The following is a 20,858-nucleotide window of genomic DNA, read 5'->3' on the forward strand; positions in this document are numbered from 1 at the left end:
ATGGACTTCAAGAAAGCTTTAAGATTAGACCTTCACAAGAGACAGAAAGCATTCTGGTGGAATATTGTCCTGTTTAGTCCCATTTGGAGAAAGCAATGACCAGCTTAAGATAGCAAAACTCTCTTGGATTTCACTGGGGCACAAGAAAGCTTTAATTCATTAATCTTGTTTACTCTTTGTTGCCAATTTCATTTTTGTTGCCAATTCCTGCATTTGGGAGAAGGAACTTTGTTAGAAATTGGACAGTTACATTCTTTCTCCCCCTTTCCAGCAGCTCATTTCACTTTTTTGTTTGTTGAAGAGCTGGAAAATCCACAATAACTATGAGACTCACAAACACGTCTTCCAGACATGTTATGGAAGACTCTATCTTGGCGTGTCTTGCTTTAGAAATGCGCATAAACTGGAAATTGGGCTAGATGGACCGCCAGCATGCATTGAAAAAGCATTTCTTGTCTTCTTACTCTTTTTGTAATTTTCTTCCTTTCCTTTGAACATTTTTAACATTGACTTTGAGCTGTGGATGAAATCAGAATTAATATGGATTATTCATTAATATAAAGTATTCATTCTATACATTCCTAGAGTTTGTGAAATATGAGAGATGGTAAATTTGCTCTTCATGCACAAGACTGTGTATGTGAGTGTGAGTGTTTAACTATATGTATCCAAATGTTGGTGTTTTGCACATGTTTCTTGAGGCACTGCTGTCTCCTTAGTGGTCTGTACGTTTCTTCTTGGCACAAATAAAATCCTTTGGGATGAACACTACCTGCATTAGGGCGAAAAACTCAGAGGGCTGGAGCACCTTTTCTATGAAGACAGGCTGAGAGAGTTGGGGTTTGTTCAGCCTGGTGAAGAAAATCCTCCAAGGGACCTTACTGTGGTCTTCCAGTACCTAAAGGGGGCCTACAGGAAAGATGGGGAGGGGCCCTTTATCAGGCAGTGTAATGATAGGATGAGGGGAAATGGTTTTAAACTGAAAGAGGATACATTTAAATTAGATAGTAAGAAGAAATTCTTTACTGTGAGGGTGGTGAGACACTGGAACAGGTTGCCCAGGGAAGCTGTGGATGGCCCATCCCTGGAATTACCAGGCTGGATGAGGCTTTGAGCAACCTGGTCTAGTGGGGGGTGTCCCTGCCCATGGCAGGGGCTTGAAACTGGATGATCTCCAATGTCACTTCCAACCCAAACCATTCTATTATTCACGGCTTAACACCTGGCAGAGGCCTAGATATTGTCCCAGTTTGCATAGGTGGAGGGCCACAACTGTGCCACGCAATGCAGGAACTTAGATTTCCATGTGTCTATGTGACACCTCCTTGCAAAAGTCTGTCATAAAGCAGGATTTGAATATATGAAAAATATGAATGTTGTCCTGCTTGGTGATGTGAAGCATGGAGGTCCTGGGGTAGAAAAATAGTTTCTGAGGAAATTCCCACACCTCAATGTGAAGCTTCTGGTTACGTGAATCAACCCCCCGGTGATCTGGAGCTGGCCTGCAAACAGCACAGGTGGGGGAACAAGGTCCCATTCAAAAATCTCCAGTAATCAGGACATGGTCCTGTGCACAGTGAGGAGCCACTGACCTGTGAACCAAGTCCCTGCCTCTTTCCGGACCAGAGACAGAGCTGGAGTTGTCCATGCAACCTTCTTCCATCACTTCCCACCGTTTCTGTGTTGACCTATTACAGATCGTTGGGGAGACCCCAGCACTGGGGATGGGGTTTGAATCCTCTCATGCTGGATGGGTGCCTACACCCAGGTCTAGGTCAGCGCAGTACGGCCATGCAGAGCTTGCAAACCAGATGCCCTGGCGCAAATAGACACCATCAGGAAGAGATAACACATGTGCTACCCAGCCTAAAGGGTGACTTTTGGGGTGGAAATCCTTGAAGGCGGTGAGAGCTGAAGCAGGGTCTGCAGTGCAGTGCTGTGCCCATCTGCTGTCGCTGCTGCAGCGGCACACGGCACGGGAGACACAGCTCTGCTGTTTGCCCGAGGATGTCGAAGCAGCTGTGCTCCCACCTGCCTTCTCCTGCCCTCTTTCTGGGTGGTCTGGGTGCAATGAGAACTGCGCCTCACCCTGTGTTTTCTCCTTCCTGCCTCCCTTTTTCACACCTCCAGTCTCTTTAGGGCACCCTGCTCCATAGCCCTGCTTTTTATTCTACAGTCACAACAAACTCCACTTCTTTTGCATCATTGGCCACTTTCTTGCTACATAAATCCCCCCACAAAACATGCTTCCCGCTTACTTAGTTTGTTCATAGCCATATCTCGGACAAGAACCTGTTCATGGGTGGACATGGATGATGGGATGGCAAGGATGGTTTGTGGTGATGATTTTTACCATCATCCTTCATCCTGGGAGGTTTAGGGGCTAGATGCAGTCTGACTTTTTGCTCTGTGATACCAGAGAAGCTCCACTGGCAGGGAGCAAAGTAGAGGACTGAGCCCAAGGTGACTGCCTCAAGGGCTTTTGATCCTGGATAGGGCAGAGCACAAACTCAAAGGACAACATAAAGTGGGGAGGGAGGTGTGGCTCTGTGCCTGCTGGAAACAAGAGGACAGCAGTATTTTAAGATCTGACCTGGTAGATTTACACACCCAAGCTTACCTACAACTTGAGAGGTCCTGTTGACGCAAATCTCCTTGTGGAAGGTGAACTGATGTCACCAACAGCAAGTTTTGCCGAGCCACCCACTGCAGGGCTTCCTTTCCTTCCATCACATCGGTCCCCAGGCCACTGGACAATCAAAGCCATCCTGTGTCCTTCATCCCTGGATCCATCTCGTGGGGCTGGGGTGCAGCCTCCAATTCACCTGCCTGAACTGTCAGTGCCAAAGTTATTTCACTGCTGAGTCTGTGATCCTGCTCCTGATAGGAGAGAAGAGAACGGGAGAGAAGAAGGGGAGAAGGGGAGAAGAAGGGGAGGAGAAAGGGAGAAGAAGGGGAGAAGAAGGGGAGAAAAGGGAAAGGCAGATAGGCCAGCTGTGCCCCAAACTTACCTCCCAGTGCTTGTGGTCCTCTTTGTGCTGTCTGTAAACCTCCATCTTCCAGCTGTAGCCTTCCCCACGCAGGGGAGGTGTGTAATCACAGCCAACATGGGTATTAATTAGTAGTTTCAAGGACAACACTGTGTCCCTGGGTGAACATTTTCAGTTTAGGACAACCATGGCCGAAGCTGGGCTGGAAGTGAACTGGGCAGTAAATCCACCCCTCTTTTGCCAGAAGAACCAGAGTGGGATCTGAGAGGCACTGAACAGGAGTCTGACCTTGGGAGTGAAGGAGTTCAGTTGAACGATGAAGAGCTTGAAGATAGGACAAAGAATACAGGAGGTTTGATAAGAATGGGAAAGTGAAATACAGTCTAGGAGGGAAGGTTTGGTGTGGAATGGAGCTGGTCTGGGATGGAGAGGGCTTATCTTATATTTTCATTCCTGGGGATGTGCAGGGGAGGCAGTAGGTGGAGGGACAGCCTTTTCTGCTTTCTCTCTGGCTTTTACCGCCTTCCGTCTGGCATTTCCCTCTCTTGACAGATGAAAACCTGACAGGGTGATACTGAAGGAGCAAAGTGTGGAGAACCACTCAGAAATGCAGCACGCCCAGCTCCAGAAGTTCCTCCACAGAGAAGAGTTCTCTATTAGCAATCACACTTTGCTGTTGCCCTTATGAATTCCTCCATGATTTGATTTACTTGGAAGGAATAGTTCTGTGCTAGGTACACTTCTTTTATTCTCTGTTATTAACCCTAGAGTATATAAGTGTCCTGAAACACTTTTCTCCGGTTCTTGTCTCTTCTCAAAACAGTAAAGGTGTGGGCTCTCGCACAAGCCCAGACTCATCAGAAAGAGGTACCGATGGTTCTCGTTGCCTTTTGGATGTTCTAGATACACATCTGCACTGAAAGATCACACTAGCAATCCTTGATTTCCCCGGGAGGGGGCTCAAGGTCTGTATGTTTGTTAAGCTGTAGGACATGCCTGTGAAAGGGACGATGTGGGCCAGGAATGACCAGACAGGTCAGCGAGTTTTGTGTTTGCATCTTTCACTGAAGGTGGGTTAATATCTCCTAACTTTTTAGCCTGATAGAAGCTAGGATCAAGTATTGAGTAATCTTGTGCCTCTGCTGTAAATGGAGAGAGACAGGCAACTGCAGAGAGCAACTGTTTTTTACCTGTACCTTAGGATGGGGTGGATCATCCTTTGGATTCGCCTGACTCTGCCCAGTGACTATAAAACAAATTTGCTTGACTAGCTGGTGAGATGAAGCTCATCATTGCCGCATAGCTGGAAATAACTGAATTGCTCTTTATTGCAGCAGGTGCCCAGAGGATTCCTGGAGAGCTTCTCATGGCCACTTTTATACTTTTTATTTTTGCTGAGGGAACAGACCACATGGCCGTTGCCGTGTCCCTGTTCCAGCCAGCCGAGGGGCAGTTTTACCTTGAATGCCTTGCCCTCGGGGCTCACTTGCCCTGGACCCTGTCTCCGTCGCTGAGCCGTACAGAATAGCTGCACAGGGACAAGCAGAGCAAGCAGTCTGGTGGGTGTGCAAGAGCACCTACACAGCTCTCAGGGCAGGAAAACGGCCGCTCGGACATAAATCAGCGTTACTTGCGACCGTTAGGAAGGGATGCTTCAGGAATTGTTGGTAATTGGTGGCTGTGTAAAAGGGATCGACTGGGGTAAGGTCTCCATGGGTAACTATACTAGGGACAGGGACAGAGAAATCAGTTTGGTTGGGGAGAAAAGAACTCCCTCCAAAGTTTTACAGCGAGCTAAGAGAGGTAGGAACACCCAAATAAGTTAAACCTTTAATAACGTCTTGAAGAAAGGGAATTTTTTTTCTATTTTACCTTGAAAACTTCAGGTGAACTAAAGCAACTGACTTCATATTAACCTCTGTGCATTTTAGTGTAACACCCTCCATGACCTATCTTTGATAGAGTAGGCATGTCCTTATCACGGGGAGAAACAACTGCATTGATCTCATTAGGATGTTTATCACAATATATTTTGACAGACATTCCTGGTTTCCCTCTGTTAAATGTTTTTAAGCTTTTAAGATAAACCAGAGTTTAACCAGGATTGCATGCTTTATCCTAACATTTCTAGAATGTAGATTGATTATCCATCACTCCAGTTGATAAGAGGTAGCAGTTAAAGAAAAAATAAATTAGAGATAAATTTGCTGACAAAGGTTGTGTGAATGTTCTTGAATTAGAGTGATCTGGCAGTAGGGTACAAGGGCTCCTCTCCTCCTTGCCAGGAATCTGAAATGATTTTTAAACCTCTCACCAGCCCTAGTGTCCTCTGAGCATGGTGCTGGGAAGGCAGGAGCCATGCCACCTGAAAAATACCTTAAACCCTCCATTTTTTCCACGAGAGGGAAGTCAGTGGAGGCTGGTGCCATTCAAAGCGAGGAGGAGAAGCTGATCTGCCCAGGGCTGGTGTGACAGCGGGCAGTGACCACACGGAACCCCAGGGATGGGAGTTGGGGCTGCAGCAGCCACACTGAAACTATTAAAGAAACAAAAACAGACCCAGGTAATTCAGCGGCAAGGGAGTATCGCTAGTATCCCTCTGGGCTGCATGCAGAGAAGATCCATGCCTACATTAGCACCAGCAAAAGATATTTCGCTCAGTAGGAGCAGCTGGTTTTGTTTAACCTGAGAGGTCCTTCACTCAGCTCTGGAGCAAGCCAAACATTCCTATGGTATTTATACATTTTTGTAGGATATTAATCCTTTACCAACAAGTTTCTAACCTGAAATATGGGGTAGGGGTTTATGCTGCATCCATCCATTCACAATTAGTGATTTTTACTGCTAAATCGGACAAGAAGTTCAGACTTTCAACCACGTGCACAACCAGGTTGCATGAACACAGGTGGAAAAATCCATCACCCTGGGGTAAAAGATGGATGATTCTGCGACGTCTGTCATCTCGGACTCCTCTGAGAGTCCTTAGTTCTCATCCTCTTCCCTTTCAGAGTCTAAATCTACCAAATGGCTTTGGGGCATCTCGAAAAAGAGAAGAGAGTACACAAAAAATATTTAATACTATCCATCAAAGCAAAGATTTTTGCTTGGCCCTGATTTAAGATCAAATATCACATGCCCCAGCAAGTGATCTGCATTTCATGGCATTTTTAAAGATGCTCAGATCTGTAGAGAATTAGCTGCCATCAGAATGGACGATGGCCCTTTTTGTCCTCTAGGAGAACAGACAGTGGGAAGTTTTCACTAGTCATTAAAAAAAAGAGGAAGAGAAAGAGAAAGGCACATAGACACAGCCTGGGAATCAGAAATTCAGGCTTCAGCCATGCTAGTGACCTTGCTAAAGACAACTATCATCTTGGGTTGTAGACCCTTTGGAGATCCATGGGTGTGAAATGGTGTGCAACTAATAAGTATTATTATTGCTCCATCTTTTGAGCTTGATTTTCTGTGTATAAGATCAGAGAGTAGCAACATACGTAGGTAAAGTGAGTAAGGGATCCGTAGTCTGAAACATGAAACAATTATGAAATTAAAAATAGCATCATGTAGGCATATGCCAGGAAGGACGTGCTAATTAACAGCAGAAAGTGCTTTGAGGAACTATTGAGGAACCGGGTGGAATGAGGCATCTTGTTCAAACCTGCCTGGTCTTCAGGCCTCACTTATACAAGTCACTGTGGCCTCATTTTCTTTCCCAAACTGTAGGTTTAGCCCAGGAGCTCAGCTGTTCATGTCTCTCTTTCACCAAGGTGGTGCTGGAGGACGACAGAGAACTTGGGATGGTGAATAACTCCCCTGAAGTGCCCATGAGACACCAAGAGGTAGTCAGGTCCCTGGCTTGGAGGCCTTTAGGAAATGCTGAAAGTCCTGTTGGCAGCTGGGTCTTCATTTTCCCACACTTCAGTCTCCATCTATAAAATGGGGTGAAAAGCAATAATTTTTCCCATCTTTCTTCTGTCTTCCTTTCTGAGGAATTGTAACCATTGGTGTGACAGCCCTGCCTAGCACTACAGGACCTTTGACTCACTTGGAACATTTGGCAAAGCCAGCATGTGAGCTGTGTGAGAAAAGGGCCCCATCTTCCCAAATGCCGTGGTGGCGGGTTCATGTTTGCATGCTATAAAAGCAGCAAAGGCAAAACCCTTGGGTAAATAGGAAGCAATCTGCCTTTGGAAGGAAGGGGATGGACAAAACGACCTCAGAGCAATTCAGCATCTGTGATTTCCTCGATTCCATCTGAAAGCTCGCTCTCTATTTTGCAGATATATGAGCTGGGTGCCCTATTGTACATCAGTGTAACAAATAGCCGTTATCTTCTGTCTCACAGGAGATACGGCAGAACATGATTTATTTGTGCCTGCTCTGTTGCCTCTTTTGAAATGTTGCTGTCGTTCGGTGCACCTTTCGCAGAGGAAGGCAGATGGCCATCGCAAAGTTTCCCATAACCTTGCCGTGCGCATTGCATAGTGGGTCAATGAAATCTGAATTACAGTCCACTGCCTGAGTTTGGAGCTGTGCTGCTAAAGTATCCTGCAGTGGCTGAAAACATTTGAATGTCAACACTGCATATATATACTGAGGAAATATGACATTTCTCCCTAAAATTTCAAAGCAGTGCCAAAGGGGATTTGTAACCGCAAAGTTGCATCTGATGTGAGCAGGGACCGCATTGCTCAAATCTTAATTACCAGCTTGGAAATATACCTTTTGTGAGTGTGGGAGTGTTAGGTATGACCCCTCCTTCAAAAAGGACCCTCCTTCAAAAAAAAAACCAAAAACATAGGATAATGAATCAAAATAGGATTCTAACACGAAATGCCAGAGACAAGGTTTTTTTGGAGCCCAAAGAGCACCAGCTGCCCCCCTGTGCTAGCTGTCTCTGCTTATATGACATTTGCAATGAGGCTTCAGGTGATTTGAGAAGCTGGCATTAGACTGCAAATCACCTTTCGTGTCAGCTCGTGCCAGGATGCCTCGCCAGAAGCCATTATTTCAATGGGAAATAACAACTGGGAATAGGGAAAAAAATGAACTTCTGAAAAGCACTTTGTCACGTTCCCTGGGCTGTGGCAGGCAAATGCTGAACACAGTGTGAGCTCCTGCCACGAAAGCAGGCATAGGCAGAAATTTCTCAGTGGGAGGATTACCTCCTTTACATACCAGAGACACGGCAAGGTGAGTATATAAAACATTTTCAGCACTGTCTCTCAATTTACAATATTTATTTGCTCTCCGAGCAGGCGTCCCGGAAGACATCTATGTTTCATAAAGCCTGGTACCTCGCTTCATTGATTTTTCCTAGGGATGGGGATCATTATGGTGAGCAGGTCTGGCAATTTCAGATAATGACCTGCGTGCAGCACTAGTGTCTCTAGAAATGGTTAATGTTGGATGTAATAGATGTTAAAAGTGTTTCCCCCAAATGCTTCTGGCCTTTTGCAGATGACTGCTTCCATGTGTGTGTGTAGGGCAGAGCATCTCCCAAATTCGGGCTGGCAGTCAGCTCATTCCCCCAGCACATCTAGGCAAAGAGTATTATCTCATCTGAACTCGCTGCTGCAAGATGTTTTATGTATTAACTGGCTTGATAATTTTATTTTTTCTCAAATACAAGAGGAAAGAAATCTGGAAACTTTTAATCCCATTTACAAACAAAAAAAGCAAAGGGCTGGGTTTTTTTTGGTGTGCAACAGACATTTAATTCCTGGGTTTAGAGTTTTTGATCAAAGAGATTACTTGTGCTAGGGCATTTTTATCCAATCTATGGAGTCACCTTCCTAGGTTTGCAATTTGGTTTGATCTTCTAAATTCATGCAAGCTTCTCCTGTCTTGAGAGGGGCGCATCACAGTTATTCTAGAGAACTAGAATAACCAGTGGCTAAAAAGCAAGAACATTTCTTACAAAATCTTTCTTAAAAAAAAAAAGAAAAAAAATCTAAAAGGGACCAGATAACTCTACAAAAATGTAGTCTGGTCTTGTAAATAGATGGGGGCTGATTTTGAGGGCACCTGATGTGTCCTTTACTGATTGTCGTGGAGTTTTTATGTCTTAGCATATACTGAGTTAAATAAGACCAGAGTAACGTTTATATTCTTGAAATATAAAAAATCAAAATCCTGGATAAATCAAGGCGTAAGGTAGATTCTTATCTCTGATTCAAAAAATCCAGTTTTAATTATATATAAATCCAGAATAGCTATTGAACTGGATCTATCTGCATTTACATCTGTGTACTGAGGAACCAGACCTCATTTTCTGTACGTTTCCAACTTCTTAAAAGCACTTCCAAAATGTCAGGGAATCACAAGTCTTCCAGAAATTGATCTTCATCTCAAACATTTCATACTTCAGTAACCGGAGATTTGTTGTTGACTGTCACAGCCGAAACGTGGGAAAGCGATCCTCTCCCGCGGGGCGAGGAGCTTGCATGCTACATTTCAGTCCCTGAACATCTGGGACAGCAATGAGTATCTGGGCAGTCCCTGAACTGCAGCAGAGAATTGCCAATGAGTCTATAATGAGTAAGGAGCGGAGTGGTGGCAGGGACCAGGGATGCATCCCAAAGCCCACTAGAGTGAATGGCACGACTGCTGTTGACTGCAGTGGCCTTTGAGCCGAGCTCTTGGCATATCTGTGAAAGGAAGGTAGAGTCGAGCGGTATCACTGTATCACATCTTACGCAGGATAACCACATGCTCATCTTTTTTGCTTTCCCTCCCAGGATGGAAGGAGCAGTTTTATTGGCCACCAGCTCGGAGGGGTCATGGAAGTACCAAACAGCAAGGACCAGAGAGTCAAATCAGCCAGAGCCATCCAAATCACTTACTACCTCCAAACGTATGGCTCTGTCACCCAGGACCTCATTGGGGAGAAGTGGGAGAGTGAATTCTGTAAACTGATGCACAAGATGCAGCTGGATCACCAAGATCTGCAGCTCTACTCACTAGCGTCCTTTAGCCTCTGGAAGGACTTCCACCAGACCAGTCTCTTGGCCAGGGGCAAGATTTTGGTGAGCCTGATGCTGATTCTCCTGACTGCTACCCTCTCGAGCTCCATGAAGGACTGCCTGCGTAGCAAACCTTTCCTGGGACTCTTGGGAGTACTCACTATCTGTATTTCCAGTGTCACTGCGGCAGGGATATTTTTCATTACTGATGGAAAATATAATTCTACTCTGTTGGGAATCCCTTTCTTCGCTATGGGTAATTATTTATCTTCATAATAATAGGATTAACAGAGCTTAATGACAGGATTGTAAATTACATCCTGGGTTATAAAGTGCAGATTTTACCTTGAGTGAAAGTCTAAGTCGTTTTCATCTTGTTAAATTGATCTGTGCCTTGCCAAAAAAAAAAAAAAAAAAAAAAAAAAAAAGAGAAAAGAAAAAAGAAAAAAGAGAAAGAGAAAAAAAAAAGAAACAAGGAAACAAAACAAAGCCGTAGCAACAATAAAGAGCAAATGACGTTGACGGAATCTCGGCCAATATGGGAGAGGGGCAGTTTTATTGATCTCTGTTACAAAATGAAGGAGAAATTGTTATTGAAAACTAGTCAGCTCAGCACGGAAAATGGATATGTGTTGACCTGACTTTGATGGGAGGCCAGCCGAAAGAGTAAGTTAAAAGAGGAGGGTGCCAAGGAAGGAAAGATTTTAGCATCCTTCCCGAGGAGGGCTGCTCTCCCGGCTTTGTGTGAGGGGCAGAGGGGAACAGGTTGGTGTAAGAATAAGATTGATGGACTTTATCTCAGAGAGGAGATGACGGTTGTGGTCGTTGCCAGGCTGTAAGCGAAGGGGCCTGTCAGTATTCTAGTGCATAATCCCTCCTCGGTTTGCAAAGTCCCAGATCAGCTGCAGAGATTTCCTTTGCGTCCCACCCAGGTAGGGGAAGGCGCAGACGAATTAGAACCGTAAACCCAGCTCTTTTAGCAAAATAATTGTTTTCGTTGCTTCTATTCTCATTTCTGTTCCAAGCATTTTAGTGCGTCTGTGTGGTTAATGAGTTTGCTGGGCAGGTACGTCGGACAGGGAGAGGGAAATATGCCCAAAATGGCTTTCTGAGGCAGCGTCGTTCAGTGCAATCGCATCCAAGTTTGTCAGAGTTTTGCCATATCACAAGTCTGAACCCCACCAATGATTCTATGGAAAATCTCAGCAGTGGCTGCCCAGACCCAAAACCCTTCATGCTGGCTTTCTGATGGCAGGAAAGCTTACCTGTGGACAGAATTCTACATCTTTACAGTTAATGTCTTAAATTCCATTCATGCTTCTAGTACACAAGCCCTAGTCCTACGCTACAGTAAGAGGTAACTAACTATGCAAAGCCACAAGATAGAGCCAAAGTTTGGAGAAGAGTCTTATACTTTTCTGAAAAACCTAAACCCCACCAAAAACCTACGACTTCTTGTTCTTCCCATCAAGAAAAGTCCTGTAGGTGTATGCATCCCCCAACCCCATGATTCGTATTTTGACTGTCCCCTGATAATGCATCCGTGACACTAACCAAGGGGGCTCAGGCATGGCCTCATCCGTCCTGCACCCAACATCTCTGGAGCAGCTGGACAAGGTGGGAAGGAGTAGGATGGTGGAGATTTCAGAAGGGAAAGGGAGGAGTGAGGCAAAAGACCCCAAGGAATTGCATGATTGGTTCAGTTTCATTAATACAGAAAAAGCCGTGCCAAAACCTCTAATTCAATCATCTACACTGTTAAATCATGACAATGGCCCCTGGCATGGTCTGCCCTGTGCCAGCTCTTCGGACACTGTGCACAGCTCTGCAGTGTAAGAGGGCTTGATGGAAAGAAAGTGCTGAGAGGGGCAAGGGAAGAACACCAGCAGGACGAGCAGAGAACATGGTAGGTTGTGACAGGGATGGATCCAGACCTGAGCAAGGGGTTTAGGAAAAAGCAACCTGTGTGGCAGAATGGAGAATAGGATGACAGTGGGGAAGGGGAGGCTCATGCTTGTCTCGTTACCAGATTATGGCAAACTTCTCGTTGGGTGTCAGGAGGTGCATATCAAAGGGTGGGGCCAAATGGCACTGCCTTGCTTGTGCAGCAACTTGAAGTAAAGGCAAAAAAAAAACCACTGAAGTGATGAAAAGCACCTTTCCTCTGCTGGTGGCCCTTTTTTAGCCAGCTGTAGATATGGGTGGCCCATACTCTTTGCTTGTCAGATCCCAAATTTGTCACTCCCAAGGAGCCCCAAACAGTGCCTGTAGGTGATGCTCATCTTTGGGCTGACCACGAAAGCATCAGCATCCACACAGGCCAGGAGCATCAGTTGAAATTGCACTCAATTCATACACACGCTGCAGCCCCAGGATGAGACAAGGGTGAGAGTTTCTGAAAGCAGAGTGGCTCAGTTTCCCATCTAGGATGGCGGTAATCTGGATTTTGTTTTCTGTCTGAGGAGAAGTAATGTTTATAACTTTCTGTCGCATTTTGCGCTGTCATTCTTGTCACAGCCACTGCCAAGAGCAAAAGAGAAAAGAAAAAAACAACCTCTCTTGAAGCAAGATCTTTGCAAGGATTGCTTCTATAATATCATATTGAGTGAACTTCAGGTTGAAAAAGAAAACATTTACATAACCCTTCTACAGACATTTCATTCAGAAATCTCAGGTTGAATTGGAAATATCATTAGAGAACAGCTTGCAATGCCTGGGAACTGCTGCTGGTAAATATTAGGCAAGAGTTTTCCACTTTGGTGAACTAAAAGATGGGAATCACGTCTTACCAAAGTGGTACAAGGTTATATCCTGCAAAGTGCCATGTGCCTTCAGTGCCTTAAATGACAAAGCCAGCTAATGAGACCTTGCTCTACCTGTGATACACCCATGGCCTCACAGACACGGGGTCCTCACAGGGCAGGGCTTTCTATTGAACCTGGTTTACCGTGAATGGTTAGAGTAGATCCATTGAAGACCCCAAGACTGTTGATGCTGTTGGTCAATGCTTTAACTGTGGCCCGTGTTGTACCGGTGTCTCTTGCTGCTAGCACAGCAGAAAGCAAACAACTCATCAAATAATAACTGAGTCAACATAGATGAAAAAATTTGCAAAGAGGGGTTTCCCAGAATTGCAAATGCCAGATTTGCAAGTCAGCCCTTCAAAGTCAAGTTACATAGATTAAAAAAAAAATAAAAAGGAAAACCAGACAATAACAGCCACAAAGTACCTGGAAGTGCAAGGCAGAATACACAGGCAACCTTACACAGGGAATGTGTTCAGTTCTGGGCCCCTCTGTAGAAGAGGGACATTGAAGTGCTGGAGCGTGTCCAGAGGAGAGGTACCAGGCTGGTGAGGGGTCTGGAGACCAGGGCATATGAGGAGAGGCTGAGGGAGCTGGGCATGTTTAGCTTGGAGAAGAGGAGGCTGAGGGGAGACCTCATTGCCCTCTACAACTCCCTGAAAGGAGGTTGGAGAGAGGTGGGTGTTGGCCTCTTCTCCCAGGTGAAGAATGACAGGACCAGAGGAAATGGTCCGAAGCTGCGGCAGAGGAGGTTTAGATTAGATATTAGGAAGAATTCCTTTACTGAAAGAGTGGTCAGGCACTGGCACAGCCTGCCCAGGGAGGGGGTTGAGTCACCATCCCTAGAGGTATTTAAGAAACGTCTAGATGTGGCACTTCAGGGCATGCTCTAGTGACAGAGATTGTAGGGGGGCTTTTTGTGTGTGTATGGTTGGACTCCATGATCTCAAAGGTCCTTTCCAACCGTGAAGATTCTATGATTCTATGATTAATTCTGGCAGCTCCTAACTTTGGAGCACTCCAAGCTGACATTTGCAAAATGTCCATTTAAAGTATATTTGTTTGGTTAAAAATATACCTTTGCTTCTGACATTCATTTTTCAAAGGATTAATTTTAATGGAAATTCTGGGTTGTTCTTCTGCACTTGTCCTTTTTCCTGAGGAAGTAGCAGGATGCTGCCATCTGAACGACAGGAATAACCCTGGACTTGCACAAATGTTTAGGTCCATAATTCCTACCGCAGTGCAGAGCGTCTGTGGGTTCCAGTAGGTGATAGAAGCCTATATAAAAGTGAAATGTTTAATATTTTTCTAAATTTGGAGTGAATGACCTACACATTAACTGTTTACTGTAGTCCTGCTGTGAGGGAATGTTCTGCTGGGATAAAGCATGTCTGTGATATACTGGGGGAAGAGTGTTAGTTCGGGTTGTCTTTTCTCTTCTTTATCCTTGAAGGTGAGAAACTCCGGTCTCAAGTTAGGCATGAGGACAGTGGTGGAAAATCCTGCTTGCTTTGACTCCCTCTTCATTATAGCAGGGTCTTCTCAGACAGCTGCCTCAGGAAAACCAGTTTCCCCAGTACAGTGTCTACCACTGTGTTTTCAGAGATAGTGAGGACCAAATCTTCAGAAAGGTCCTGTGTAAATAATGCTCTGACTGCCAGGACCTCCTGCAAAAAGGAGCAAGGAGTGCTGATTTTTAGCTGTTTGTACCCCACTCAGGTGGCTAAATGTGGTGAGTTAGAGAAAAGGACCTTCTTTAGTTTCAGGGCTTCCTTCTTTAGGAATTGAACTGGACCTAGATGTTTGACTCTTTTTTTTAATTTTTTTTTAAGTCAGGTTTTGTAACCACCATGTGATATCAGAATATGGGACAGTTCTACCTTGCGTTTCTCTTCTGGGACAAATACAAACAGCAGTTTCTTCTGCAAGTTTGACACCAGCAGAGCTATCGCCACTGGATGCTTTTCAGATAGGAGATAGAGGGTCAAATCGTTGAGTTTCAGATTTGTTCTAGTCGTCAGAAATGGACCTGGTTAGATGTTCACATCTGCCTTTTGTGTTTGGATTCATGACACAATTTCAAAGGGATGTTAAGTATGTGACATAATTATGGTTTCCCATGCCTAATCATCACTAATTAATGTAACCAGAAGGTTAACTATATAATTGAGATATTATTGCTCCCATGATTTGTTTTTTAATGCACAGGAACCAGACTGATATGATCACAGAGATAGTGATTTAACTCAGCTGAGGATCTGACTGTATATTTTTAAATGCAGGTATATTAATGATATAATTTTACACTGTAATTATTTTTTGGCCAGTCCATGAAGTACCTCATTATATAGATTAGTGGAAATCTTATGTTAAAATGTAGCTACAATGTAATTAGAGCCTAATTATGCTTTTTCTATTATAAAGTGTATGTGTTTTTAGAAGGCTGGATTCACAGTGGATGTAAGAAATATTTCCTGCCCTTTGTAGGTCCAGACCATGAGATCTATAAGATCTTCATGGGAATGGCTATTTCTTGTTGAGTCTTTAGAGAACACTGAGCTCACTGGATGCCCTATGGCACATTGCAATATTATTGCTACTACCACCAATAACAATACTGTTAGAAGTGGTGTAGTAAAGAGATACAAAAACTTTAGGAAGCAATAGGCTACCTGTTTCCTGCCATAACCCCACGCCTGGTGTAAGAGTACAAGACGGATGGCAGAAATTATACTTCCAGTGCAGACTTTGCTGTTTAAATTCCCAGTTATTCCTTCCCCTGAGTTATTCACATGGAAGGAGGAAGCAAGTCAAAAGCAGACAAGACTCCAGGCAGTTATTAGTATTTCAGACAGAAGCCATCTAACTTCTTTTGGATAGCAGTTGTTAAAATAATGGCTGGTGATCACCTTTAAGTGAATTTGAGATGTCACAGTACTACCATTAGTGGTAGAGTCGACGGAAATCACAGAAAAAAGTCCTAGTGCAGATGAGGAAACTATTTTTTTTAAACCTCAGAAGACAAATGTGAGAACTAAAGTGCATGCGATCACTAGTTTACCTGTACATGAAGTATCACAGCATTTCTAACCTTTGCTGGACTTTCTGATTACAGCAGCAAAGCAGAAATATTTCAAGAGTAACTCTGATTTCGGTTTTGTCCTTTTGATGCAGCAGTAAAGCGAATCCCATATGAATCTCATGTTATATGATCATCTCCTACCTGTACGAGGAGCAAGAGAATGACCCTGTAGAGCAGCCACCTACTGACATAAACCCCCACCACTCCATGCCTTAGAAATACAGAGAATCTGTCATTTTAAATGTTACGGCAGTTCATGTCCCCACCCACTCAGAAGATCACTAAGAACTTTGGAAATACCTTGTCCTTAATTAGAAAATGTCTGTTCTTGACTTTTACAGTGGGAAATGGGAATAACAAAAAAAACCCCCGTATGGCAGCAGGATAAAAAAAAATGGAAAGATATAAAAGTGTTTAAAATTACCTATTTGGATGGGCAGATAACATAGATAATAGTATGAATGGGTTTAGACACTCTCCATATTTGTAAGGTTGATTTCCTCATAATCTGGTATACTCCCTAGCAAGTTTATTCCCAGTTGCAGAGGGTTGTTTTGTTTGGGTTTTGTTTTTTTTCGTTTCTATACAAAAGGATAATCTACCCCTCAGAACAGTCTTTCCTGGATTTTGAGTGGAAGACCAAAGCCTGTCTGGGATACTCTGCGACACTCGCACCATGCAGTCTGTCCCTGCAGCTATGTCCTGGAGAGGCATGGTCAGGGGGAGGCAACAGGACCGGGGCTGTCCTTTTTTGCCCAAACATAGGTGAGATGAGGATATCTCCTCTGAGCCTTCTCACACCCAGCAGAAAGGGATGCAGGGAGAAGCACAGCCAGCTTCAGTCCTAACAACAGGTTTTGTAGCACCTAATTTCAGGTGTCCCAAAGGTTCCTCCCTTAACTGAAGTGACAGAATCTCAATTTCCTTTGCAGTCAGCAGAGAGAAACAAGCAACTCCGAAGTCATTTGGACCATCATTTAGTACATATTTGGGATGAGCTGAGTTAATCTCTGGAAGGTCCTACCCATCTCTGAAAAAGCTAGAGTGTCTGCGTAGACTTTGACACCTAAGGTTATATACATAAGCTCTAAGATATGTATACATATATGCCTGTACAGCATATATGCATAAACTGACTTGAATCCCTTACAGATTGAATTCTCGCCCTTCTTTTCCTGTAGAGACTTACCAGAAGGTCTCTTATCAACTTTAATGTCATCATTCAGGCTGAGAGAGTTAGGATTGTTCAGCCTGGAGAAGAGAAGGCTCCATGAAGACCTTATAGGGTCTTTCCAGTCCCTGAAGGGGGCCTACAGGAAAGCTGGGGAGGGGCTGTTTGCAAGGGCATGTAGTGATAGGATGAGGGGCAATGGTTTTAAACTAGAGCAGGGTGGGTTTAGATTAGACAGGAAGAAGTTCTTTACAATGAGGGTGGTGAAACACTGGCCCAGGTTGCCCAGAGAGGTGGTGGAGGCCTCATCCCTGGAGACATTCAAGGCCAGGCTTGATGAGGCTCTGAGCAACCTGATCTAGTTGAAGATGTCCCTGCTGACTGCAGGGGGGTTGCACTAGATGACCTTTAGAGGTCCCTTCCAACCCTACACATTCTATGATTCTATTCCGTAGGGCAGTTGCGCCACCCCAGGAGGTAGGTCTGCAGGTCTGCTGGTCAGTGATGCTGAGGCTCGGCTCAGGTTGAAGCATTCATCCTTGGACCATTGCCCAGGCAAAAACCATCACTACCAGATCCTCCATAACAACAGAGCAAATGCCAAAGACATTGGCTGGGTTTGTTGCCTGAGCATAGCTAGCTAAACTCTTCCTCCTTCTGACTCTAGTGGGAACTCGATTGACCCATTTGTCCAAAATGAAGTCTCCAAACACAGTTGTCTTTTTTATTATTATTATTAAAATAGCTTCCTCAGCTCTCCATCTGCAGCTAACAGACTGGTAGCTATTTGAGCTGCTTCTAATTTGCTGCAAGCATTTCTACAATCCTTTGAAAAAAGTGGTTTCATAAGAGAAAGCATGTTTTGAGCTAAAAAGTTAAAGGCTAAAAGGGATGGTTTTCTTTTGCACTTAAAAATGTATGTTTAGTACTCTTATTCAATACACAAATCCTGTTCAGGTAGTAAAGGATGTTTCCTTTTCAGATGCCTCAAGCATTTATCTGAACACCCCTTGCTTTCATTTTTCTACCCTTTCATGGCAACGCTCATTCCTACGACTGGGTTATTTAAGGTTCTTTATTGGATGCACCTTTTCTGCGTGTTGATGGAATTTAGCGGGAGTTTCATTCCTTGTACTTAGTATGTATCGATGCACATCACATTTACATTTGGCTCATTTGGGCTGGAAAGGAGCTGCATCATGGCAGAAATGATTTAGCTCCACGTATATCATCCCTAATAGGGCAATGTCAAATCCAGCCTTGAATAGCACCATTGCTAGCAATTCCATAACCTGCCTCGACAGCTTGTTCCAGTGCTTAAACAGCCATACATTTATAAAGGTATTTCTTAATATTTTCGCTGCTGCAGCTTATACTTATAACTTCATAGTCTGTCTGGCTTGGCTGTGGAGTGTAATTCTTCACAGTACCTATGTATCTGTAAATACTTTTAGGATATTTTATATGTAGGGCTGTGCTTGCTTGAGCTTGGATATAATTTCCTACCAGATCTTTTCTTACCAGGTATTTTACTGCAGTTCACACTTCCCTGTGAGCTCCATCCATACGGGAAGATTGATGGTGGCTTCTGGTCTCTGCTGGAGCACTGTGGATCTGCAGGAAAGAGCAGATGTGAGACAGGCTGAGGATGTGTCCTATGCTCTTTAGTGTGTGGTGGGAAAATGCAGTCGTGCATTGTCCTTTCTTTTCTGCTGGAGAGGAAAGGTGGGCTCTGCTACTTGAGGAAGCATAGAGTGAATGATCCTATGCTCTGTCAAGCGCACTGTCTGCTCTCCTTAGGGACCTTGTTCTTCTGTAGGGAAATACAAAGCTGTTCCACTGTTTTTTAAGCAAAAATGAAAAGCAGCAAATGCATTTGTTTTGTCCTGGAATACATTTCATGTTGCAAATAGCCTGTGGAACTCACTGTTGAGATATGGTTGTGGCTCAAAGTTCAGCCTGCTTCAGAAATGGTTGGATTTTTACACAGCTAGTTAAAACATCTTCATTATTTTGAATAACATTGCAACACTAAAACTTAACAGTTAGGAAAAAGGATAAAAATTAACGACCGTGTTCAAAAGCCCAGTTCAAAAATGGGCACAAAGAAATTTCACTTGTGAAGTTTTCCTATAGCTGCCCTCTTTCCGTCTGATAATTTTCACCTGAAGAGTTAGGACCAGGGTACAGAACTCAATGGACCATTTGCCAAATGTTCTAAATCAATATTTATCTGCTACATCCATCTGCAATGCCAAAAAACTTTGCATAGAATTAAAAGCTTAAAGAGTCTATTGCAAATACAAAACCAACTAAAAAGATCTTACTCGATACTTACTCTGTACAAGAGGGACATTGAAGTGCTGGAGCGTGTCCAGAGGAGAGCTACCAGGCTGGTGAGGGGTCTGGAGACCAGGGCATATGAGGAGAGCCTGAGGGAGCTGGGCATGTTTAGCTTGGAGAAGAGGAGGCTGAGGGGAGACCTCATTGCCCTCTACAACTCCCTGAAAGGAGGGTGGAGAGAGGTGGGGGTTGGCCTCTTCTCCCAGGTGAATAATGACAGGACCAGAGGACATGGTCTGAAGCTGCAGCAGGGGAGATTTAGATTAGATATTGGGAAGAATTCCTTTACTGAAAGAGTGGTCAAGCACTGGAACAGCCTGCCCAGGGAGGGGGTTGAGTCACCATCCCTAGAGGTGTTTAAGAAACATCTAGATGTGGCACTTCAGGGCATGCTCTAGTGGCAGAGATTGTAGGGGTTTGGGTTTTTTTGTGTGTGTATGGTTGGACTCAATGATCTCAAAGGTCCTTTCCAACTATAAAGATTCTATGATTCTATGATATTGTACCATTTATATGTGCTTTGTACAACCATGAGCCAGTCAAAGCTTTAATAATTCAGGTTAATCTTTCCATTTCTAATCTTTTTTTTCACTCCATTTCTTTACCATAAGTGACTTCTCCTGTGTGGTGGGATAACTGCCTGCAGTAACATATAGCGCGCTAAAGCCATGCTGACTCCAGGCTTGTTGCTCCACGAGTGATAACAAATGATAGCAGCAGCCTACGCTATTCAACAAGTACCTTCCATGTCATTGGCCTTCAGACAAAGGCATACTCAGGTATTGTAGCTGTCACTTTCCACGTGTTAGTCCTGCTGGATGTGGTGAAGTGGGTGATGTTTCATCCACACTTATCTGACTGCAAGGTGAGGATGCTGTTTTGGGATGCTCAAAGGGGTAGTGAGAACTGCACCAGCAACAGATGTAGGCACAGGGCTGCAAGTGGTACCACCATCGGAATGAGATGAAAACCCAAGACCTTTTCAGCTTTGGATCACTAAAGATGCTCTTTAATTTTTGTTCTGCATGAGTGGGTATACTCTCCTCACTGTCATGGCTGAATTTCAGCGTGGCTAATTGCATTTCTATCTGTCTCCTTCAAATTCCCCCTGCCATGCAGGTCAGATCCAGTGCTGGTGAGCTCTGCCTGGCTCAAAGCACTGTGCCGGTGGCGCTCTGTTAAGCAACTGCTGGTTTTTCATCCAGACGTGGCCGTATGTCACTGGTGAATGCAATGGCCACACAATGTGGCTCAGCAGTCTCTAAAATCATTCTACATTCCCCGAGAATACGTAACTGTGCCTTGGCACATTGTCGTTGTATTTTCCTGCAGTAATCTGTAGTGTTTCAGCAGTACGCAATTTTTTGCTCATACTCTGCTCTTGAAGTCCAAGGAAGAAAAGCATTTCTTTACAGCCTGATATGACACTTAGACCTGCTCAACCTATACGTTCCAACCCATATTCAAATGGAAATCTGCCACGGAAATTTTAAATGCTGT

General features: G+C 44.3%; 1 protein-coding gene across 2 annotated transcripts in view; it reads left to right on the forward strand.

Moving 5' to 3' along the window:
• Positions 1-20,858, forward strand: part of PTCHD4 (patched domain containing 4) — a 91,478-nt gene that overhangs the window by 16,841 nt on the left and 53,779 nt on the right. For both annotated transcript variants that reach the window (XM_074582010.1, XM_074582009.1), the window contains exon 2: positions 9,731-10,211. In XM_074582010.1, coding sequence (XP_074438111.1) covers positions 9,731-10,211 — 481 coding nt within the window. The remainder of the gene's footprint in view (positions 1-9,730; positions 10,212-20,858) is intronic.

Source organism: Larus michahellis, chromosome 3 (genome assembly GCF_964199755.1).
Source record: "Larus michahellis chromosome 3, bLarMic1.1, whole genome shotgun sequence".
Taxonomy (NCBI): domain Eukaryota; kingdom Metazoa; phylum Chordata; class Aves; order Charadriiformes; family Laridae; genus Larus; species Larus michahellis.